The 23,687-nt window shown below is 45.3% G+C and overlaps 4 protein-coding genes across 9 annotated transcripts; 2 read left to right on the forward strand and 2 right to left on the reverse strand.

Moving 5' to 3' along the window:
* Window positions 1–5,035: 5,035 nt before the first annotated feature.
* On the forward strand, window positions 5,036–7,983 carry LOC120673284 (L-2-hydroxyglutarate dehydrogenase, mitochondrial-like). Of its 4 annotated transcripts, none has more exons than XM_039954053.1 (5): window positions 5,036–5,419; window positions 6,093–6,374; window positions 6,451–6,887; window positions 7,216–7,375; window positions 7,459–7,983. In XM_039954053.1, exons 1-5 carry the CDS (start codon window positions 5,153–5,155, stop codon window positions 7,567–7,569), a joined length of 1,257 nt encoding a protein of 418 aa, XP_039809987.1. In that variant the 5' UTR covers window positions 5,036–5,152; the 3' UTR covers window positions 7,570–7,983. The 4 variants fall into 4 exon arrangements, with proteins under 4 accessions (XP_039809987.1, XP_039809989.1, XP_039809990.1 ...); XM_039954055.1 differs by having other exon boundaries at window positions 5,088–5,419; window positions 7,292–7,375; window positions 7,508–7,956; XM_039954056.1 differs by having other exon boundaries at window positions 5,090–5,419; window positions 7,292–7,375; window positions 7,459–7,928.
* Window positions 7,984–8,085: 102 nt separating this feature from the next.
* LOC120673286 (probable U3 small nucleolar RNA-associated protein 11) lies at window positions 8,086–11,065 on the reverse strand. 3 transcript variants are annotated; one of them, XM_039954060.1, is made up of 9 exons: window positions 10,887–11,064; window positions 10,682–10,772; window positions 10,385–10,476; window positions 10,123–10,216; window positions 9,935–10,014; window positions 9,761–9,844; window positions 9,400–9,499; window positions 8,506–8,544; window positions 8,086–8,369 (listed from the first exon to the last, which is right to left on the reverse strand). In XM_039954060.1, the coding sequence occupies exons 1-9, from the start codon at window positions 10,940–10,942 to the stop codon at window positions 8,361–8,363; spliced, it is 645 nt and encodes a 214-aa protein (XP_039809994.1). In that variant the 5' UTR covers window positions 10,943–11,064; the 3' UTR covers window positions 8,086–8,360. The 3 variants fall into 3 exon arrangements, with proteins under 3 accessions (XP_039809994.1, XP_039809993.1, XP_039809995.1); XM_039954059.1 differs by having other exon boundaries at window positions 8,451–8,544; XM_039954061.1 differs by lacking the exon at window positions 8,086–8,369 and adding an exon at window positions 9,163–9,252 and having other exon boundaries at window positions 8,451–8,544; window positions 10,887–11,065.
* A 131-nt stretch (window positions 11,066–11,196) lies between these two features.
* On the reverse strand, window positions 11,197–14,761 carry LOC120673283 (ribonuclease III domain-containing protein RNC1, chloroplastic). Its single transcript, XM_039954052.1, has 5 exons — window positions 13,881–14,761; window positions 13,003–13,207; window positions 12,728–12,928; window positions 12,078–12,164; window positions 11,197–11,988 (listed from the first exon to the last, which is right to left on the reverse strand). The coding sequence occupies exons 1-5, from the start codon at window positions 14,657–14,659 to the stop codon at window positions 11,671–11,673; spliced, it is 1,590 nt and encodes a 529-aa protein (XP_039809986.1). The 5' UTR covers window positions 14,660–14,761; the 3' UTR covers window positions 11,197–11,670.
* Window positions 14,762–19,846: 5,085 nt separating this feature from the next.
* On the forward strand, window positions 19,847–22,857 carry LOC120672455. Its single transcript, XM_039952852.1, has 3 exons — window positions 19,847–20,304; window positions 22,165–22,289; window positions 22,368–22,857. Exons 1-3 carry the CDS (start codon window positions 19,947–19,949, stop codon window positions 22,569–22,571), a joined length of 687 nt encoding a protein of 228 aa, XP_039808786.1. The 5' UTR covers window positions 19,847–19,946; the 3' UTR covers window positions 22,572–22,857.
* The last annotated feature ends 830 nt before the right edge of the window (window positions 22,858–23,687 follow it).

The following is a 23,687-nucleotide window of genomic DNA, read 5'->3' on the forward strand; positions in this document are numbered from 1 at the left end:
TGGTTAAGGTACAAGATTTGGTACTAAAGACCCTGGTTTATCTAATGAAACACCTGGGGTGTTACACTGAGGCACCTCCACGCCTATATAAACCAGGCCCTTCTCCACTCATCCTTACACCACAGCACTTGCTTCAGGTACTCCTGCTTACGAGACCTCTCAGTTCTCCCTCTGTTGCTTTCTGCCATTCCCATCGCTAGCGCTGCGCGCACAGCTCTAGCGAGAGTAGGCCTCCGGAACCTCTGCTCGCTGAAGGTCCTGCACGGGATAGCGGGCAATCAGGTTTTTTGGGGAGCGTCTTGATGCGACTGCTCGTTCCCTCTCTGAACAACTACCTCGGCTACTTCCTGGCGGCGTGAACGACTACTTCGTCTACATCCCGGTGACCAGAACGACTACTTCGTCTACTACCTGGTGATCGTTCGTGGTTCGTGGGACTGCACTGGGAACATTTTCCTGCATCGACGTCGTTTGGCTACTTCAAGCAAGGCCAGTCAAATAGAATGTCTATTCCAGCTGGTAACAGCGCACCCGGTGCCTCCGGCACTGGTCCCGCCTTGGGGTACACTCTAAACCTATTCTGGTTTAATATTTTGTTCATGCTTATTAGTGAGAATAACATGAACACAAGCACATATTTTGTTCACACATTATCAATCTTTTATATCATGAAATTACTAGTAATACTTGGAATTAAAATATACCAAACATTGCCTAGTTCTCTAACAGCTTGCACAAGTCCAGGATGCACGCGCATAGCGCAAGGATGTCACTGGTACATACAGTTGTGCAATGTGTTTGGATTGTGAAATGTCCCTTCCGAAAAAAGAGAGGAAGAATCGTGAATTCTGCACATCTATTCTATCCCAGAGTCTTTGACATACATTCCATTAAGAAAGTTTGTCGCGCCGTGTATGCCACTGAAAAGTTGAGTGGGTCATCTATGCCATCGCGCTAACTTCTTGTGACACTCATGCCATTCCATCCATATTCTGTTAGAACTTAACAGAGTTGGAACCCTTACAGGTGGGACCCATCAGTGGAAAAGACCCTTTTGCCCCTTGGTGGAAAGCAAAAGGAAATGTAACCCTTATGCCTATCGGGTCTGCTCCCTGACCGCTGCAGCCCTCCCACCGAGCCCCTTGCAGGGTGCCGCCGCAAGGGCGCGCCGGTGACACGAAGGCGCGATGCCGCCGAGCCTGCCCGGCCGCCGCCTGCAGGGCACCGCCGACACGAGGGCGCGCGGCCGCCGCCAGGGCGCGCAGGCGCCGCCGTGAGGGCGCCCCGCGGCCGCGAGGGCGCGCACCAGGAGCCATGGCACGCGGGCGCGACCTAGGCACGCCGCCGCCGAGTGTCCCCACCTCCCGGCCCCCCTCCCGATCTGCCGCCGCCGCCGTTCGTCAGGTCGCGTGGAGGCCACAGCAGCAGAACAGCAGGTAGCTAAGTCTTCCCTCTCTATAACTCACTGTTTTTGCTTGCATAAATGTGATGAATATATATGTGATGAGCATGCTCTATTGTTCATCTGTAGGATGGACTCGGACACTTGTTTCAATCTAAAATTTCGGATTATTGCATCCAATTGCACGGGTCGGTGGTTTTGCTTTAACAAAGTTGTGGATGCTGACTTAACTAGCTTCAAAGATTTAATTGATGAAGTTGCTGAAAACCATCCTTCTATGGGCGGTGACATACTCTCGATTTGTTATTGGTGTATGGATACAAATGCCAATATCAAAGTTCGCACCGACCAAGATGTAGTTGACATGTTTACAAAACATAAGGCTTCAAAACGATGCTTGTTGAGTGTTTCTTACCATAGCCCTGGTAGTGAGCCTCTAGAAGTCCCACCATGGAAATTTGATACTGTCCAATCAATTGAACCTCCATTCACACCTTCAGCGCCATGCCCGAGCATAGTACAACCTAGCCTTGAGACTCAGAGTGAAAATATAGTACATCCTCCCAATCCTCCTAGTGAATCAAATGTTGAGTACTCAGAGTATGTGGGCATTGATGATGAATGCTTGTATATTGACATTGGTCCCCAAAATCCAATACCTGCTCCTCAGAGTCCAGTTGGCACTAAACATAGAGATGAGTAAGGCCATGAATCTGGTAGCGATGATGAATCTGGTAGTGATGATGAATCTGATAGTGATGAGGAAGTAGAGGATGTAGATGACATTGTCAAAGATAGAGAGCCTCCACAGAAACCTAACGCCAATTATGACAAGAAAGATCCTCCTATGGCAGTAGGCACTTTGTATTCTGACATTGGTGCTTTTAAATTGGTTTTAGCAACACATGCTACTAAATATGAGTTCCAGTATAATATTGAAAAGAGTGATCCCACTAGACACAGGGAAGCTATAGGCACCCCAGTTGGGCTTACATTCAGCACTGATTGTGGGCAAGCAGTGATGAATGGAGTTAGTGAGGTTTTTCCACAAGCTGAACATAGAGAGTGTATATACCACCTTGTACAGAATTTCAAGAAGAGGTACAGTGGATAGATTTTTGATGATCATCTATGGGCATCTGCATATTCCTGGAACCCTTACATGTTTGAGAAACATTATCAGTTGATGGCAGAAAAAAAATCAGAGGCTATGAAGTATCTCCAGGAAAATCACAAGAAACTTTGGACTAGGAGTCAGTTCTCAACATTGTTCAAAGTGGATTATATTACCAACAACTTGGCTGAAGCCTTCAACAAATGGGTAAAGGATATTAAGAGCCAGAATCTGGAATGACCTGTTGGATACCATTAGATAGATGCTCTTAATTAAATGGAACAATAGGAAAAAAGTTGCCCAAACCTTTCAAGGAAAGATTTTGCCTCATATAGTGGAAAGGTTGAGGGATGACAGCTTCAACCTAGACATTGAAGTGATCACAAGCTCACCTAATGGTATTGCAGAAGTTTGTGCTAAGGGAAGTTCTGCAACTTCCCTCAGGTTTGTTGTCAACTCTGTTGAGAGGACATGTTCCTGTAGGGCTTGGCAAGGGTCAGGAATACCTTGCAGACATGCTATTGCCTACATCACATCTATTCCTGGTGCAAAACTAGAGGACTATGTGCATGAGTACTACTCAGTTGACATGTTCAAAGCTGCATATGAAGGTCGAGTGCCTTGTATTCCTGACAAGTCTATGTGGCCCAAAGCCACACATGGCTTCTTTATGCATCTGCCATTGCTTAAGTCAACTGCAGGAGGAAGGAGGAAGAACATAATGAAATCTGCTTTGGAGGGAGGTACCAGGACGAAAGGAAGTGGCAAGCAACATGAGTGCCCAATATGCCATCAGTTAGGGCACCACTGGTACAAGTGTGAGAATGGGAATCCAAATGACATAGCTGCAATGTAGGCTGAGAGGTAAACTTTATAGATATAGTTGCAATCATATACAATCTACTTGTAATCCTAGACATAACCTAGACAATCATTAATTTTATTGTAGGGTCCACCAAAGAAGAGGTTGAAGAAAGCATCTATCACTGCCACAGAAACTAGCATTGTTGTGGCCACTCCTGCATCAGGGATGGTATTCCCACACAATGAGGCGGTGGCCAGCGCTACACACAAGACAAGGAAGAAAGGTGCTAGCAAAAGGAAGGGGCCACCAACCACTTCAACAAGTACTGGCAATAGCAGGTATGGTCTTAACATGATTTCCTAAACATATTTGATTAATATTGTGACAGCCATTACTTGCTTACTCTCTTGTGCTAGGTCTGTAACCGGATTCAATGACCATGTTCCTCTCCAAATTGAGCAAGCTCCTATAGTTCATGAAGAAACTGGATCCTATGAAGCCTCTCCACAAATAGTGCAGACGCCACGGAAGAAACGTGCCATCATGAAGAAATGTACACCAAGGAGGGCTCCAATTTATGTTGATCCAGCGCCCCCAACCAGTCCAGCTTCGAATACCAGAAGCAAAAAGAAACTCCAGCTTGAATAATTTGTGGTTCATGTTTTATGTGATGGAGAAACTACTTCTTTTGTTGGTATATTTTATACAATGAACATGTAATAATTAAGACACTTGTGCTTGGATAGCCCGTACAGCCCGTACTTATGTGATGAACTTAGTTGCTTAAATATTGGTATGAATTTATGTGATGAACTCAATGGTCTGCAATGATCTTGTCAATTTTTTAATGGTCTGTAAACAGTGTTTGCATCGCGCACGCAAAAAATCCGATCTCCAGCAACGCGGACGCAAAATCCAGCCCCTCCGGCTATCTCCAACAGCACGAACCCAAAACCGAGACCCATTCCGGGATTTAACTGTTTAACTGTTTTTGCATCCAAATTTAAACACCCTGCTGCCCTTTTCCATGAGAGTAAATGGTACCTTTGCGAAGCCTAAACATCCAAGTTTCCATTTTGCAGCTTTGTGGTTAAAGTTTATATGCAAAAATCTTTACGAACAACGTGCAAAGAGGGCTAACTGCTAATTGAAACTGACCGATTTGTCCTGTCAGTTGACCGACGCATTCAAGCTCCGTTTTTGCATCCAAATTTAAACACCCTGCTGCCCTTTTCCATGAGAGTAAATGGTACCTTTGCGAAGCCTAAACATCCAAATTTTCATTTTGCAGCTTTGTGGTTAAAGCTTATATGCAAAAATCTTTACGAACAACTCGCAAAGAGGACTAACTGAAAACCGATGACCGATTTGTCCGGTCAAGATAACCGTCAATACTTGACCGATTTGTTCGGTCAAGTTGTTCGGAGACGGCGGCGGAGCCCCGTCCTCTTCCAGCGCTCTCCTCCGTCGGAGCGCTCTCCTGTTGGGGTCAGTCTCACCTCACGCACGCACAGTCCACTCACGGTCTCCTCACCTCACGCACGCACGTCCATTCCTCCAGAGCGCACAATCTCCTCTCCAGACCATGAAGGGCAAAATAGTCTTTTCTCATCTCTGTTAGTATCGGTTAGCTTTTTTTTCATCTAAAATGGTATGAGTGTCACAACAAGTTAGTGCGATAGCATAAATGACTCACTCAGCTTTAATGACATACACGGCACGACAACCTTTCTTAACGGCATGATCCATCCCTCTGGCAGGCACGCAGCAGCGGTGTCCCCGTGCTACGCACTACGCACGAGCCGCGCGTTCCCCAGGCAGCGAGCGAGGCATGCTACTGCGGCGCCTGGGCCTGGCTGGGGCCGGCCGGCGGCGGGGACCCGCGGCGCGAGGCCTCGCCTCGGGGGCCCCGCGGGAGGCGGCGGATGCCGTGGTGGTGGGCGCGGGCGTCGTCGGCCTCGCGGTGGCGCGCGCGCTGGCGATGGCCGGGCGCGAGGTGGTCGTGGTCGAGGCGGCGCCCAGCTTCGGCACCGGCACCAGCTCCCGCAACAGCGAGGTCATCCACGCCGGCATCTACTACCCGCCGCGCAGCCTCAAGGTGCGCACGCCCTCCTGCCATTTTCCCTCGCCAATTCAGCACGCGCGCAGTGCGCACAGCGGGTATGATTGTGCACGATTGCTGCTTGGTCGAATTCACCCCAATTGTGTATCATTTTTGTCGCGCAGAGTTGTAGACTCAGGTATGTGCTGGTTCTAGTGTCACTTCAGTCGAGTGGAAGAGTGTACCCGGCAACCAGTAGCATTTAGTGATCCACCATGGAAGTATAGATGTATCTATGAAAATTGTTCCAGATGACAGCTGACAGACTGACACATTCTTATTCACAGGTTTCAACATTTAGTGCTTGGTAGGAATTGGGGCTTGTGCTTTGCATCGCTGAAGTTCAGAGAAATATGTTGAACTCAGTGAATTTGTAGCTGAGCTTTATAGATGGTGTCTTCTATGGCAAGTGCTAAGCGAGGTCTTGTTCCTGCAGAAAACTAAGAACAGTTCCCATCATGTTAGATAATCTTCAGTGGACAGAGCATTCGCAAGTGCAACAGTTGGTGTGCTTTGGAATTTTAGACTGTTCCACGAATATTAGTATATATAGAAACTACGCATCCATTGTTAGAATAATTCTGAACTTTTAAAGTGCACAATTTTTTTTCATGCAGAGCCCAATCACATTAGTGTGTTATTGATTCTTCCTGCGGGCTGCTTCTTGTAGGCTAGCCTTTGTGTAAGGGGAAAGGAAATGCTCTACAAGTACTGTGCAGAACGAGGGGTTGCCCACAAACAACTCGGTAAACTCATTGTTGCGACTGGTGCTGCAGAGACCGGAAAGTTGGACACGCTCCTCAGGAATGCTAAACAAAATGGGGTCAATGATCTCCAAATGATGGAGGGTTCTCAAGCTATGGAGATGGAACCTGAGCTTCGATGTCTTAAAGCTTTATTATCACCTAGTACTGGGATAGTTGACTCTCATTCATTCATGCTCTCCCTTTTGGTACTTGAACATCATACAAATCAGTTCTTGAATTTAAAGTGAAAGCTTATTTATGTTGATTATCTCTGTGATGCAGGGTGATGCTGAAAATTTGGGAACAACCATATCCTATAACACAGCAGTTATTGGTGGGCATGTCGGATATGAAGGCCTTGAACTCCATATTTGTGAAAGCAAAGAACTGCAAAACCATCATGGAGGGTCTCATGTGACCCCACAGCTTGTTTTGCTTCCAAAGCTTCTGATAAACTCAGCAGGTTTGAGTGCAATTCCGCTTGCCAAACGATTTCATGGTCTGGACCAAGCATTTGTGCCCAATCCTCACTATGCTCGTGGATGTTACTTCACCCTCTCTCAAACAAAGAGTCCTTTCAGCCACTTGATATATCCTCTACCAGAGGACGGTGGTATAGGGGTCCATGTCACAATAGACTTGAATGGCCTTGTTAGATTTGGCCCAGATGTTGAATGGCTAGATGGTGGCGAGGACCCTGTGTCATGTTTCCTGAATAGGTAAGCCACTGCAAACATGTCTAGTGACCAAAGAAGGCTGTAATAAGTTATCTCCAATAACTGGCTTGTATAGAAGGCCAAAGCTATTACTCCTAATTTGCCAGTGTCATTAATGTTTGATAGAATTTGCCGCAACTAACTAGTGATGATAAGGTAAGTTATAGGTATCTGGATGGCACATGGTTGAACCTGTGTTCGCATGTGAAAACGCAATTGGGTAGTATCATGTTTCTAGTGTGTAACTAGTGGCATGATTTATTGAAACTAGAACACGGTAGAGCTTGTTTGAAATTATTAGGTTGTTTATAACTTAGTCTATCTTCGTCAGGTTCGATTACTCTGTGAACCCCACCCGATGTTCTGTATTTTACCCTGTGGTAAGGAAGTATTTTCCAAATTTGAAGGATGGGTCTTTGGAACCTGGTTACTCTGGGATCCGACCAAAACTTTCTGGTCCTGGACAACCTCCTTCAGATTTTGTCATTCAGGTGCTTTTCTGGTATCATGCGTTACAATTTTGATCTGCATCCTCTCTGTATCAGCTCCAAAAATTTATTCTTCTCACATGCAGGGGCAGGATATCCATGCTATTCCTGGGCTGGTTAACTTGTTTGGAATAGAATCCCCTGGTTTGACATCAAGTTTGGCGATTGCAGAACACATTGTTTCAAGATATTCGTGATGGGAGTCTCCTAAACAACACTGCATTGTTGGATGCTCCATGTACTGCAGAAGGATGAACCTGGCATATCAGGAGTAGGGTTCACCAAATAAAGTGATCTAGTATTTTGAGCCGTTTTCTTTGGACCTTTTGGATTCTTGTTGCAATGTAAATGTTAGAAGTTGAAATTCGTAGAAAGTTTCAAAGAAAATGAATATGATCAAAATTGAAGTAGTATATGAACCTGGAGGGGGAGGGGGATTACATATTTTCTTTTGGGGGACTATCCGACTATCAGATTAGCTTGCATGTGGTTCTAGAATAACTGGATTTCTGTGGATTAGACAGATCAAGAATAATTCTCTTTTCGGTTGTGTAAATTCTGTAAAATCCTCATGTTCTTTGTGATATTGAGAATTACGCTAGCTTGCCTGATGTACGCTGGACAACTCCACTTCTAGTCGTGGAACAAAAAAATGTGACCAAGCCCAACATTGTCAACAAACCACAGCTCATCCATAGGCGAATTTGGCAGAATAGAGAGCGATGGATGAAGACATTGCCATTGAATTGAACCAATATAGAATCTGATTTTCAATGTATATATCAAAATTTACATCGTCTCCTAATTCTGTTGCCCAACAATTTGACAAAGAGATATAGTAGATCTTGCGGAGGGCCACATTTACTGGAAATATTTCAGGACTCGAGGAGAGATGTCCAAGCGATGTGCCAGTTTCCATTTGCTGTTACGACCACCACTTCCACTTGCAATGTCACTTTTTTCTTCCCTTTGTTAATCGAATAATCGTTCACATCATCTGAAGTTCGAAGAGTGAGGGTAAGAAAAAATTAACATGTCAACAAGACAGAAAAAAGGGTAAATGTGGGCACATTTTTACCTCACCGCTTCCTCTGTGCTCGCCACTTATAAACAGGATGTGATGTAGGACTCACCATCTCATCTTCGCGGAGTTTCCTCTTGCGTCCAGGTTTCTGCCCATGTACAAGATAAAGTCAGTGATTTGAAGAGCTAAAGAGAACACTTTTTGCACATTCTAAATGGCAGCAAACAAAATTTCAAGTACCGTCATAAGGTGCATGTAATTCGAACAAACTAGTTGGTTATAGATCCCAAAATTATGCCAATTCAGGCAAGCTGCTGCCAAAATATGAAAGAGATGGACAGATTGAGTGGGTTTCACATTTTATTTTACTTGTACAGACAGTAATGGAATGTGTTCTACTGAGCACAAAAGTATATACAGCAGCCATTGCCAAGTTAAGATGGAAATAGCCAACTTCCACCTGATATTCATTGCACTGTTATTTTTCCGTTGATCTAACAGTGAGAAACTTTATTTTGCAGTCCATTCATGGTAACTCGAGGCTGCCAATGACTTAAAAACGAGGCCCATATGATACTGAAAGTTCCTTTCAGAACCATGGTGGAAAGTGGACCTTAAGACTAAAAATAGTACGTACTCCTTCCGTTCCAAATTATAGGCCGCTTTGGCATTTTTATATACATAGTTTGTGCTATGCACCTATATATACACTATGCACCTAGAAATGCTAAAACGACCTATAATTTGGAACAGAGGGAGTAGTAACCTGGAACTTTTTTCCCCTATCGGCTTAAGTGACTGAGTGAGCAACTTAGAGCATAATACACCAATAGCATTTTGTCAGCGATGTGGCTACCTGCTAAAGGAAGGTTACATTCCATCTGATACTAAAGAAATTTAGGTCCAGAAATTGATTGGTAGCATCAACCCAGACACATATTGTTTAAACCTTCAAAAGTGGCACTCGAGGATTTTTTTTTAAAAAAAATAAAAGATGTGATACCTTCAATTCTTTTTGCAAGGCCATTTCTCCATACAACTTCTCAAGCTTTTGAAGCCTCTGCTTTCTCTCTTCTAACTCCCTGTATGAAGAAGCTGTTTTCCTGGTAGGAAAAAAGCAAAGCAAATGGTTACACAAGAGAAGACAAGTTTTTCACGTAGCCATCAATGAACTAAACTGCAAAATATCACAATCCCATGTCACATATAAAATATTATAACTGATCAATTTCCAGACTAAATGGATATAAATATAAATAAAATGGACTAAACACTGAAAAATGACTCTGCAAGCATGATGCAAGTGAGTGTTAGATATAGAAGTAACACGTATGTGGCATATCCTAAAGAGAAGCGCATATTACTTCTTAATACGAGAAGGGATGTTGTCAAAGCCAGGCATATTGCTGCATTCTCCTATCCTGGATTGTATTTCTTTGGCTTCTTCTCTGAAACAAAAGAGCCAGCCATTCAATATTAACACAAGTTTAGCTAGTAGATAGTTAAAATAGTAAGCAAAATGAACACATTATCTAAACCTGTCTTCAGCAAAATAAACATGCTTGTTTGGACGCTTGGTATACAGTCGATGAAGCGTTGAGCACAACTTTTCGATTTTCTGTGGAGTGGCCCCATCCAAAATAAAACAGAATACAGCTTCAGCCACAAGCCCACAAGATGAAACTGGACTTATTTGCTATGAATAGTTTAGACGTCATCACAAACCCTTTTTTTCACTTTGAATACTCTGAATGATATATCCCATATCTTTATTTTTCAACAGCAGAAGTTCCTCTTCAGTATACTTATTTGCTCCAGGCCTAACAAAACGTATGGCACAATCAAAATTGAAACACAGGGTAGATCAAACCTTACAATAGCGAATCTAGGGGGCAGAGGGACTGCAATGTACATACTTTGGCCTATGAACTCCACCAACAGTCTTACTGTTGATCATCTTAAAGTAGAACTGACTGCAATGTACATACTTTGGCCTATGAACTCCACCAACAGTCTTACTGTTGATCATCTTAAAGTAGAACTCATCTGGGTTCCTGAATGCTGCCTTCTCCCTCAGTTTCTACAATCAATCAGAAAAAACAAAGACCTTAGATTATGACAGATACAGCATCCGTTACCACGAACTAACATCAAGTACAATAGACTAAGATACAGATGGTTAAACTTAAACAGCTAATAACACGCTAAAAGTATCTAAGTCTGATATAACGCGCAAAATCCCGACTTTCTAAGCGCCAGATACAGGCATGGAAAAGAAGCAATACCCCGATAATTTCCTCTTTGCGATGGAAAGCTTTCGACCGGACGACATAGTCCTTGTGCTTCTCAAGAAGCCCAAACTTCTTCCTCGCCTCCCTGCAAAAACCCCACCCAGACCCCAACTGAGCCCCCGAATTTCGACCAACGGCGGCGCCATGCCGCATAAATTCGAATTACAAAACAGGGAGCATCTGCGGGCGGCGAACTTACGGCTGCGCACGCTCCTTATGAGCCCGCCGCGGAATTGAGTTCCGCAGCGACGACATCTTCCTCCCCCTCCTGTTTGCTTCCGACGGAGCACAAGGAATCGGCGGAGGAGCGGATTTAGGAGGAGAGCTGCACGGCGACCGTGGGAGGAAGGACGAAGGAGGCCCATTGTAGGTTTATTCGTCTAAACCCTGCACAAGCTTTTTTTTTTTTTTTTGAGGTAAAAACCCTGCACAAGCTGACAAGCAGATTAATAGCCGTTTGCTCAATTGACCACAAAAATAAAAGGCCATCCAGCAAAGTCACGATTCAGTTTGGTATCGAAATTAAATCATATTCGCAACTGAATTATCTGCATAAATACACGCCCTACATGGCCGATGAAACTGTATGTGTATAATCCATCACTCTGCTCTCAGTTACAAATTAAACTTTTCTGACAGGAAATCCGTCATATCGCTGGTGCTGCTCCTATTTGCATTCCTGCTCAAATAGTAATTTACAAACAACTGTAAAAGTTGTAACTCTAAATGCTGCAGTTGCCGATTTGCAAGTTGCAACATCTCTATTCCACCATTGCGGAGGAACAGTTGATTGGAAAGTGCCGAATTCAGGATTCCAGATCCCCACTGGCTCATCTGCTGTCCCAGACTCCCAGCTCAGGTTTCAGGCTTCAGAATAGAATGATCTCCTATTATTTCACTTCAAGATGCTGCAGTATTTTTAGCACTGCCACTGGCAGTCTCTTGGCAAGCGATTTGGCATCGATTACCCATGGAGAACATCCTCATACAGCTTTCGGATGAACCTGTTCGAAGTCGAACACCTCAAACATCAAGCGCCGCACGTCAGGTTTGCCATACACACAGTATGCAAGCCCATGTAACGCTTGCTGGACAGAAGTTGTCGAAGGATTCCTGAGACGTCGGTTGTGTTCGAATCTGTCTTGCACTGACTCCCCATAGATAACATAGTGGTGCAAGTGCTTGTCCCGCAAGTATCGTCCGCAATACTTGTTCATCAACATCCTCCTATGCTTCTCCGCCAGCCACCTGCCCGGTGCATCTAGATGCTTCATGAGCAGCCTCTCAGCCAGCACAAGATCCTGGCAACAAAGATGTTCAGATCTTCAGTATCACTCTTGGCCCAATGAATAGTAGTGAGATGCTGAAAACTTTATTAGACACAACATACCTGAATCTTCTGGCCGACATATTCGAGTCGCTCAAAACAGAATCTTGGATGCTCAAACTTATGTTTTGACGGGTGCAAAAAGCAGAGCTGCAAGAAAACAAGCCACCATGATGGTCACTTGTCATATTGTAAGACTAGTGGAAGCAATATTCGACATATCAAATAATTAAATCTCAACATAGTTTTTCCTTGCAAATGAAATCCAGGCATATCTTTGTTAGATATGGGTACATCTTAACTGTGAACAGAGATGTGACAAGTAGAACTCTTAAATTTTCTCTTGAAAATAACACATTAACCGAAGTGGCTAGGCAGGTGTCCCTTTTCCATGTTATGAAGAATTAAGAGAATATGGAGTGCCGATTGGTTCCTACAGAACTGCAACATCTTTCACTCGATGCTCAAGAATTTTAAGCATTTTGATTTCCTTTTCTGATTTATGGTTCACGGCTTCATGTTCATTGTTGCAGGAAACAGAATTTGCAGACATGCTTTGCAGATAGCCAAAGAAACATGCAACAAAGGAGAAGAAAAAATTGGACCAGGGACATCAAATTACCTGAAGAACACAAAGGAAGAAAAAAAAATGGACTTCAAATTACCTGAACAACACAAAGGAAGAGAAAAATGGACTAGGAACATCAAATTACCTGAAGACCAAGTCCGAGCTCTATATTCCTAGCTTCTGTGATTTCGGGAATTCTGTCATTCATGGGCAAGGGATATCCTAGGGTGTCCATGACCTTGGGTCTACTGTCAAAATCCCAGATGTTTCCTCTGAATCGATGCATGCCTGGTGGCACACAAGCTCGGAAAAGCCTTGGATGAGCGAAAAGAGCATCTGGTGGTGGCTGCACGAAATGTAACAAGTTAACAACGAAGCAAAGGGTGGTGATATAGGTCCAATGATTTTAAAAGCCATTACCCTGTAGGCAGCAACGTCCTGCCATGTGAGTTGTCTCTTTTCAAACTCCACCGAAACATAATCAACATCTTCTAGTTGGCGCCTCAATTTTGGCTGACAGCTCTCATCGTCAGGGTCCATCCCAAATGCCTCGAAAAGGACTCGATAGACTTCGGGCATCCCAAAGCACAAATATATAGCCCCAAATAATGCCCAGAATACAGCCCTGATACACAGATAGACATTTGAACGAGATGTACTCCAACAAGCAACATGCATTGCTGTAAGAAATCTAAACTCAGAAAGAATGTGCAACACAATGCATGGAATCATCATGAAAATATGAAGATAAGGCTATGAGCTACATATTTTCATAGTACTCGGTTTTCTACAGTGGATTAGCAGATAAAGAGTACATATCAATACACTATAAAGGGATGGAATATAGCAATAGTTTATTAGTATGATAACATTTAGGCATACATAGAGACAGCTCCACCATGAAAGCTGCAGATCATTGGATAGGTAGCACTGAATCATATAGTGACACAGAGGGAGAAAAAAAATCTAACCCTTTTCATTCTCAATGCCATCATGCTTTAAAGCTAACAAAATACATTTAAAAAGTCAACCACCAGTGTGTAAATAGGTTAACAAGCCCTAAATCATTGACAAGATACAGCTATCAGGATATTGTTTTCACTAATTTTGAAAATGCACGACTGTATTTTTTAAATGGGCTGTAACAAAAAAAATCCACATTGACCACTAACTACTTAAAATTATTTTAGCATATGATCAGATACAAGATTCCAATTTCTACACTTCCAACAGCAAATTTTCAGCATAACAAAGAAACCCACACTTTCAGTAAATGGATAAGAAAACAGAACACTCACTTGGATGGTGGCTCCCGGTCCTTGCGTATCATCTTATCCAAATCATCATAAGGGAACACCAAATTGTGCAGGCTGGCCGCCTTGAGCCATTTGGGCAACACCTTCTTCCCAATCAGAGCGAACGCCCGCTCCCTCATCGGCCCGGGTGACTCCCTGGGGTACCTTTGCAAGAAAAACTCGCAGAAAGCGAGCTCCAGAACGTACTGACCCAGGAACCAGAGCCTGGAGTGGCCGTTCCGGACGTGCCGCGGGCGCGTGCGCTCGCAGGAGGGGTCCAGATGCTGGAATGCGAGGTAGAGCGGCACATCGAAATGACGCGCGGGGCAGTCATCGCCTTCGCCGAGCGTCTCCGAGGGCGCGAGCGGGTACCCGAGCGCCTGCTTGGCCTCGAGGAGGTACTCGTCCACCCAGGTCCTGTCGGCGGTGGAGAGCGGGGCGGAGGGGAGGCAGGACGAGAGCAGCGGGAGCGCCTTGAGCGACAGCTGCGGGCTGCTGAGGAACCGCCGGGTGAGGCGCTCGTCGTCGAGCGGCGGCTTGAGGATAAAGCGGCGCGGCGGGTGCTTCTTCTTAGGGGATACGGCCTTCTTCCTCTGCGCGAGCTCCCGGAGGAGGCGCCTCGGGCTGTTCGCCGGCTCCGATGAGGGGACCGGCGGCGGCGGAGGGGTCTGGTCGGCCGCGACAGCCAGGACGCGGACCCGGACGCGGCGGCGAGAGTTGGGGAGCGAGAGGGGGAGTGGCGTGAGGGTGAGCGCTTGGAACGCCATGGCGGGTGGTGCCATTTGTGGTGGCGACCGGCGACTGCGCGCTCCGGCTGTGGGGTTTTGCGGGGAATTTCGTGGGAGTTGCCCAGTTGGGGAAGAGGAGGAAGAGGATAAGCGGAGGAGAATCATGAGCCGTTCGTTTCTTCATCGGTGGTTGAAATGGGCTAATTGGTTCCGTGGGGAGCGCTGGGAAAAAAATCTCAGCTAACCTTCGAAATGACGTGGCTAAGCACAACACTGTTTTTTTTTTTGAGAGGAAAGCACAACACTGCTGTACCATCCCCATGTAACGGCGCTTTTTTCTTTTTTATATTTTTAAAAAATAAAAATTTCAAAAATATATGTTCGTTTTGAAATATTTCAAAAATACCCCTGGTCGCCCCCCTAGGGCGACAGGCCTTAAGTGTAATTTTTTTTCTTCAAATTCGCAATGAGGTCCCTGGGAAAAAAAAGCCCCGTTGCACCCCCAACGGGCGACAGGGGCCTGTCGCCCACCCCTGGGGCGACAGGCCCTATATATGCTGTCATTCCCTTTGTCATTTGAGCCTGCCATATGCCGCCATTCCCTTTGTCATTTGAGCCTAAAAATTCAGGAAAAAAAAGAGGGGTGAGAAGAAGAAAAACGGCGAAACTCTGCCGAATTGCGTACTTTTTGAAATGGTGGAAGGGCACTGCTATTGGGTCACGTATGTCTGGGCAAAGAATGCCACATTTGGGAAACCCGTGATCGCCGTGCTGAGCAGTGGCAACCTGTGATCTCGTACTCGCAGCTAGATACACTATGGTTCCTATTTTGAGCTATTCGAGCGTGTAGTCGTCATCATCGTCGGCAGGATCTCGGCCGCTAACTCCTACCGCACCTAACTTGTCCTTCATTAAATCACGGGAAAAAATCGTAAGAACTTCCCTTATTTCACGAGCATTATGGAACCCACAAACATAATAAGTTCGCATCAATAGTATGAATAGAAATAAATGACAAGTAAACTAGCACAATCATAAACATCGGATACAAATAAGCGGTCCACAGCTATCTCATTACAAATAAACATCAGAGATACAAACATCAGATATATCTAACCACCCCTAGGGCGTCGGACCCTCTTAGCCCTCTGCTGGGCACGGACATGGCCCTCGGAGTAGGTGAGAACATCCGGAGACCTCACCTATCGCTCAGGACACGCAAGGAGCTGCGGTGTCTGCTGCTGAGAGATCCCAAGTGGTGCTCCTCCTAGCTGTGAATACCCCAAGACATCGGGGTCACCTTGCGCGGCAGGCTCTTCTGGACTCAACCTGTCGAAGTCGTCTAAGGTAAAGGTCTCGTTATCTGGTCGAAAGGAGGAAGAAGAAGGTCCGGCGCCCGCATGGGGGTAGAATCCTACGCAAAAAATGTGGATGTTAGCGTACGCTCGTATATTTTGTCATGACATGTAGAAACCGAAATACGAAATATAAACTAACCTGTGTAGGCCGGTATCTGTGGCCCCGGTACCATCCCTGGATACGGTCCGCCAACTGGTGCTGTCCCTCTAAACATTCCAGTATGGCCGAACGCAGTAGCTGGATCGTATCCTGTATGTGATATTAGTAAATATGTAGGAACACTTGATGTAATTTTAAAGAGATATGTACGTTACCTGCACTTGGGAAGAACTGCAACGTCGGCCCGTGCACGGTCGACGGACACGGGAACGACGACGAGGTCTGAGACGACCCGTGGCTGTCTTCGTACTGCACACGGCTTTCAAAGTTGTGCACTACCTGACGCAACTGATCACGCTGCCTCGACCATGCCTCTGTCTGCTCAAACTGGGTCATTGGGGATCCGGCACGTACCCTCGTCAAGTAAGTCGAGCAGTCCGTCTCCATCATGTTGCAAAGGCGAAACTACATCAATTCAGTAAAGGTACAGTTACAAACACATGAATTATCTTATGAATATGATTATATATATATATATGCAAATATGATCAAGAGACTCACCGCGCCAGCTAGTGACTCCACGTGGTGCCGGGCATAGCCATCCTGAGGCCTCGCCTGGTGTGGCTGCGGGTGAGTGTCCACAAAAACCAGACGAGCCCGAGTCCGGGGTAAGTACCAGGTGAGGTAAGCCCTAAAGGAGCTGTCTGTGTGTGGTCCTGTTGGATGGACCAAGTGCTCGTCTGCCTGTTCCCATTGGTCCACCCACGGCTGGATCTTGGTGAGCCAATCATCAGAGCACGGCAAGCCACTCCTAGACAACCTACAAAGTGGACCACGAAGAATCGTTAGATTCGACACGAATGTATGAGCCAAGTTCATTCATAATTACCTGTGGTCCTGGCGACTGACACGCTCCAACGCGGTGGGCACCGGAAACTCCTGGCGCTGCCCAAACTGTCTCCTGACTCTCCAGGGGCAATATGCCTCAACCGCGATGTTATAAACCAGGACGGCGGAAGTAAGCCACAGGCTCGCATTCGCGGAGCAGTGCGAAGACAGGTCTGCTGGTGCACGGGTAGCCACAGCCTCTGGGCTGTAAGGCTCCCAGACAACGTCCTCGGGCGTCAGCATGTCGAGCTCTGAAACAAACTCAGGATATGCGCGTCTAACCTGCGCATGCGCTCAGGACCTCTGCATTCGGAATAAGTAACATTAAAAGTGCGCTAATGCATCATGTAACAATGAATAACAAAATTAGATGTATAAGAACGTACCTGACGCCAGATCCAGATAATTCCCATAGTGGGCCTCTCGTCCTCCTCTTCGCCGTACATGCCCCCATGGTAAGGCTCGTGGCTGACCATGGGCCAACCAACGGCTAGCCTCTCGTACGACCAAAGCTGTAGCAGTAGTGGGCACCCTGCCAAGATATCGTTCCCATGTGTCTTCATGCAGTCGTCGCAGAGTCCACGGTAAGTGGCTGCAAGTACCGCCTCACCCCAGCTGTAGGGCGGTACGTCATCGTCCCCATCCGCAATCTCCCGTGCATACGGAAGGAGAATCCTATCGACCGAGTTGCCATGAGTGTTGTTGAACATGATGTAACCAAACAACCAAAGTAGGTACGCCTCCAGCGATCTGGTCACACTGTACTCGTCTGCATCCGCAGCCAACAGGGCAGGCTGCATAAACAATTAAGATTAATGGTTTCAACTATCAATGGAACATGTGAATTGTAACAATTAAATTTATATATGGAATGAATACGTACTGTAAATTATAGGAACCAGGTCTTCGAAGGACCTGCTGCTCACGGGTGCGGGTTGATCGGACCTGCTTCTTCCACGCGGTCAACCAGGGCAAAACGGGCGAGGGAACAAACGCGGTCCATAATAAACTCATACATTTGCTTTGCAACAAAGTCGCATGATATATTGCGATGCGAGGGAAGAACTTCTGACAGCAAATAAGTGTGCTCTGTGACAATGGAATATTTCCAGTTGGACTTCCATTTTTTCTTGAATGCATGTACTCGCCATGGACATCCATCATTCACACACTTCACCTCATATTCTTTACTGCCAGACTTTACGACTCTGAATTCTCATTTCAATGATATTGCCCATAGTCTCACAGCATCTTTTACGGCTTTAATGTTTAGATATGTTGCACCTTGCACTACCTCATTCCCCCTGTACTCCCACTCCAGATTTCGTACATCTTCTGCGACATGACTGCCAAAACCATGCTCCTTCCACTCTTTTGGCAATGAGTACTGCTCGTCATCAGATGAGCCCTCATATTCTTCCATCTCTATTACGGTTTGGTCTTCTGCCTCCATCTCGTCCACAATGCTATGTATCATCTCTCCCTCATCAGCAAGGCCCTGTGGTCCCATGTTTTGGTTCCCTGTCTCTTCTGACTCATCTTGCTCAACATAATTGGTCTCTCTTTAAATACTCGGAGTTCCTTGATCTGCACAATATTGGATTTCATTTTGTGTCTTCTCCCGGATTTGAACAAGAATGGCCAGAGGCCACCCACGCTCTAGAGCTGCTTGCATGTACTTCTGCCAGTCATCAGTGCTGTGTATCATCATCAATTCTCATAATTCACTTTCTACCTCCCAATTAATAAGAGACTGGACAGTGATCACATGTGTCAACGGATCAACATGGAACCCACGCTGCAGCCACTTACATATGGAACCAAAACTCCTTTCCAGAGGTTTATCTATGTCGCTAGATGTGCGCTTAAAGGCAGAAAGATCTACTCCATTTGGCCCATACATAACATTGTATTCACCATAAAATACTTGAAACTGCATCTTGCTCGACATATCTGTATATCACATAATACTTATCGAGTTATACTCTTTACTCCACTACCTTATTCAATAATCCGTAAAAACTAAGTATGAAATTCAACTGCAACGTATAAGTATTCATAACTACGTGATGACACTCAAATTCTATACTGCATATGCCAAATTCTATTCTAAATCATAATTAATTTATAAACACATCTCTAATAGTACTGCAATTGTAATAATAAATGCGTAGAATTAATTTTCTAAACTAATTTACTACTACGTAACTACAAACTAAAATATCATTAAACTCCTACTTAAATGGTTTTACTGTAGCACTAATTAAATTAAATTACTCACCCCTACTTAAATTACTCATGCTTAAATACGTAGTACTTAAATATAATAATATATAAAGTAAATGTACTAACCTGCAGATTACAAGTGCTGAATCCGGCAGGGTTTCGCCGCTTTCCTTCTCCTCACTCCTATCTTTTTTTCTGGAATTTTCGGGCTCAAATGAGGAGGGAAGGGGAAGGTTGGAGCTTATATAGGGAGCCATGCCCCGGTCGCCTGAGGGGGGGGGGCGACAGGCCCCCCTGCCGCGCCCGTGGGCTGGGCCCAGCGGTCGCCCGAGGAGGGGGCGACAGGCCACCCTGTCGCCCGTTGGGGGGCGACAGGCCTCTTTTTTTTCCAGGGACCTCGTTGCAAATTTAAAGAAAAAAAAATACACTTAGAGCCTGTCGCCCTTTGGGAGGGCGACCAGGGGTATTTTTGAAATATTTCAAAACAGACATATATTTTTGAATTTTTTATTTTTTAAAAATATAAAAAAGAAAAAAGCGCCATGTAACGACGGTCCAATAGCAGCCCAACAAAAAAATCGCGACAAACTTTCGGCCCAAAATAGTCCAGTACTGTTGGATGGGCCCCGGGACAAGGGTGTACAGACAGGCCGCTGAACCCATGGGCTGAGCCCTTTGCTGCGGCGGCAAGGCAGCGACCCGTCCCCAGCACTCCACCAACAGTCCAACAGTCCGCCACCACCGCCGATCTGCCCGGCGGCGACCATCGATGGCGAACCCGAGGCGAGCCATCGCGCTGCACGTCCAGACGCAGCCGCCGCCTCTCCCCACGTCGGCCGCCGCCCTGCCGCCGCACTCCTCCCTGGCGTCGTCGCTGCTGCACTTCCTGAAGCGGCCGGCGTCCTTCCCATTCCTCCTCTCCCTCTTCGTCCTCCTCACATGGCTCTCGCTCCGCTTCCACCGCCCTTCCCCGCCCCCGTCGCTCGGAGGCCGCCCCACCGTCGTGCACGACCCCCAGGCCAACCTCGTCCGCTTCCCCGCCGAGCTTCACCCCACCCCCATCGCCCGCGACGGGCGCGGGTGGCTGCTCGACCCTGTCGCCGCCGCCCGCGACGCCGGCCTTCCAGGTGAGCTCCCCGTTGATGACGCCTCCCATACTCCTGAGTGTTCGGAGGTACGCTTCCGTGTGTGTGTTCCAGTTTGAGGACAGAGATTAAATTGGTGATGACTGATGAGGCAAATAGCTCCTGCTAGTTTGGTAAGATGTGATGGTAGAATACTAAATCGATGGATGATGTCATTGAATACAGTAGATTGTATTACAATTGAAGTCGATGTGGCTGGATATAAGTGGACTTGGTACATCTTTCCTGCAAACCTAGTTAATGTTTATTCTGTTGGTAGAGATTGGTGAAAATAAACACTGATTTCTGATCATGAGGCCATTGAAACTTACAGCATATATATATCATGTGTGGCTTTGAAACTTCCAGAGTCTATTTGCAATGTTTCTCATAAAACAATTATGCTGCCAGTATACCCTTAAGCTTTTGAACTTGTGTTTTGAGGGAAATACATGAAATCAATTGCCGCATCTTAGTTCTAGAATTCTAGTGTGGCTATTTGGTTGCTATATAAGGCCATCAAATCCCATTTTATTTGCATTGCGCTGATATTCAATTTTGAATGAGTTGGATTGTCTGTGGTCTATGGATGTCCTAACTCAGTGATAGGAATGTTTCGTGTTTGCAATACGTTGTTTTTACATCAAATTGGTAAAATTGGTGTTGGTTAGTTGTTACAATACACCCTGTTTCTGTCATTGCCATTGAGCTTCAAACTGAAGGGATTTCTAAATCATGTGCCATACTGTCCACTCGGCAAACTGTGTGCCGTAGAAATGCTCTGGACTGCCTTGAACCCTTTCTATCATATGGAATTTATTCCAGTTATTAAGGATATACTATTGAGATAATGGATATGTGGATTGCTTATTTGACTTGCAACTAATCAAAAATACATTTACTCAAAATTAGACATGTCGTTTTGCTTTGTCCTCTACATGGTTCTCATGGCGTTTCCTAGGCGACAAGGCGCTCCCCTTGTTTTGGGCTAAGGCGTCGCCTTAGCCTGCCTAGGCAGCTGGGCGGTGGTGACTCGCCACACCTCGCCTTACCGCCGTAAGAACCATGGTCCTCTAGTGCCCTATTTGTAGTAGTGAATTCTGGTTTGCATCCTTTCTACCTTAGTGAGGAAGTGAAGAAATAGAGAAACTCTGTGGTAAGGATGCAGTAACCAATTGTTTTTAGCTAACCAAGTTGAAGAACATTATGATGCCCTTATGGCCAAGTGGAGGACCATCAAATGCATTAACACTGTTTGTTACTGCTTACTACTGTGTCGAACTTGAGACCTCTCTCCAGGGCAGGATTGGTAGTCAGAATGAGTTCCTTGTATAAACCCACAACACCCATCACTCCAAAGAGTTTAGCTAGTAATCTTGGAAGCAACTATGTTCAGCACAACTTGATTTCAAATGCTCAGTGAATTATGCTATTCCGAGTATTTCTGTTGATGATGCTATTAGAGATTTTGTGTTAGTTGAATGTAGATATCAATCTTCCACAAGTGCAGCAAAGCGTGGAACCAAATTCCCATCAATCAATTAAAGAACTTGTGGAGCCTTTTCATTATGCAAAGCTAGTATGAGTGTATGATTATCAGCTTATCGCCATGTGTTGGAATTTAGAAAATACGCTTAATGTTCATCCAGTAGCTGCAGAGTTCCAAGTATGCTTCGATTTCTTCTCTTGGTGATTATCGTGGGGGGATGTACATTCAATTTGAGAGAAAGATCTGTCTACTCACTTAATATTTTTGCTGTTTATGATTGCATGGAATGTGCTTAAAAGAACAGTTGTGAATTGAACATAGATAAGATTGTTGAATGCTCTGATTAGACATTATTGATGCCATCTTTTCATTAGGTGGTGCATTTGCTTGTTTATCGCTGCACGTAGGACAGATCCAACCCAGTGGTTTACGTGGCAATCATCGTCACCATACATGCAATGAAACATTCGTCATCTGGGGTGCAAAGACAAAATTCAGGGTAATGATCTTCCCTTTTTTCAGTTCCTGAGAATTGTGTGCTTTCCAGTTTTTAATGTTTATTTCCCATAATCAATAGCTAGAAAATGCTGATGTAAAAGACAAGGGATATGGAGAGGCCATAATTGCGGCTGATGAGGTCGGCATTGTTGCAAGTACAAGATCAACTGCACATGCCTTGATCAATATGGATGTGCAACCTACCTTCTTCATCGGATGTCAGGATACAACGATATATCCCAACAGCTCAAATACTGACTACAAGGTCTGGAAAGATCTATGACACACACATTGTTTATTTGTTTGTATAATCTGATGATGAGGAATTGTCTGGCCAAATATGATGGGTACAAATGGGAACCGACTTGGAGCCTGGAAAAATCATTTTGGTATAATCGTAGTTCATTCTATGGTCAGCTATTCATGTATAGTTGCTGGGGGTTTGGGGGCAAAAGCAGTTGACCAAATATTCTTTTGGCTGTCATGGTTTTCATTTGGTAGCAAGGGTTGTTTTTATTTTTATTTTTTCCTCTGCTGAATATCATCGCCTAGTCTGGTGCTCGTATCTCGTTATGATCAGCTTTCTTAAATGGTGGTTGCTAAATTTGCATTTGGAGATTTACTAAAAAAAGAAAAGAAAAAGAACGTACCCAGTGCCGTAGGCTCCCGCACTGTGCGGGGTCTGGGGAAGGTTATTAGCAGGAGGTCTTTCCCACACACCGTGCAATGTGTAGAGGCCACCGTTCGAACCTGTGACCTCTCGGTTCACATGCGGCAAACACTATCACTTGCACCAGGCTGCCCTTTTTATTTGGAGATTTACTAGAAATTAGAAAATTTCTTTGAGGTTCACTTTGGCTGTTACTTGAGCTACATTTATTCCTTCTCATTTTTCAGCTGTCATTGAGTAGATAGTAAAGGTATGTAATAGCCTTTTGTTACCACAATGACAAGTATTATCGTGATGCTGGCATAAACTGTGAATCGAATGTGCATGGCTGGCTCTGTTATATCAGAAGTTTTCTTTAATGGCCTCACATCCTTTTCCTTGACTGCTCTGTTATATCAGAAGTTTTTTTTTATTTGCATGAATCGAATGCATGGCTGGCGGCCCCGGTGCAATCAGATTGTATCAATCAAATACGAAAGGGGTGTTTATCTGTTGGATTTGACGTTAGTAATGGGCTGATGGTCCGAGCCACGTGATTTGGTTGCTTGGGTTGCGGAGCTTGCGTGGGAGGAGCTGTTGACCTTGGCTGGGAGGAGTTGTGCATGAGCACAAGCAGTAGAGGCGGCGACGCTCATTGACGGTGGGGCAACAAGAAAAGAACAGAGTGTTTGGGGTTCTTCAGATCGATTGCCCAGGGCCAATTCGGACACTTCTACTGGGAAAAAAGGT

Source organism: Panicum virgatum, chromosome 5N (assembly GCF_016808335.1).
Source record: "Panicum virgatum strain AP13 chromosome 5N, P.virgatum_v5, whole genome shotgun sequence".
Lineage (NCBI taxonomy): Eukaryota > Viridiplantae > Streptophyta > Magnoliopsida > Poales > Poaceae > Panicum > Panicum virgatum.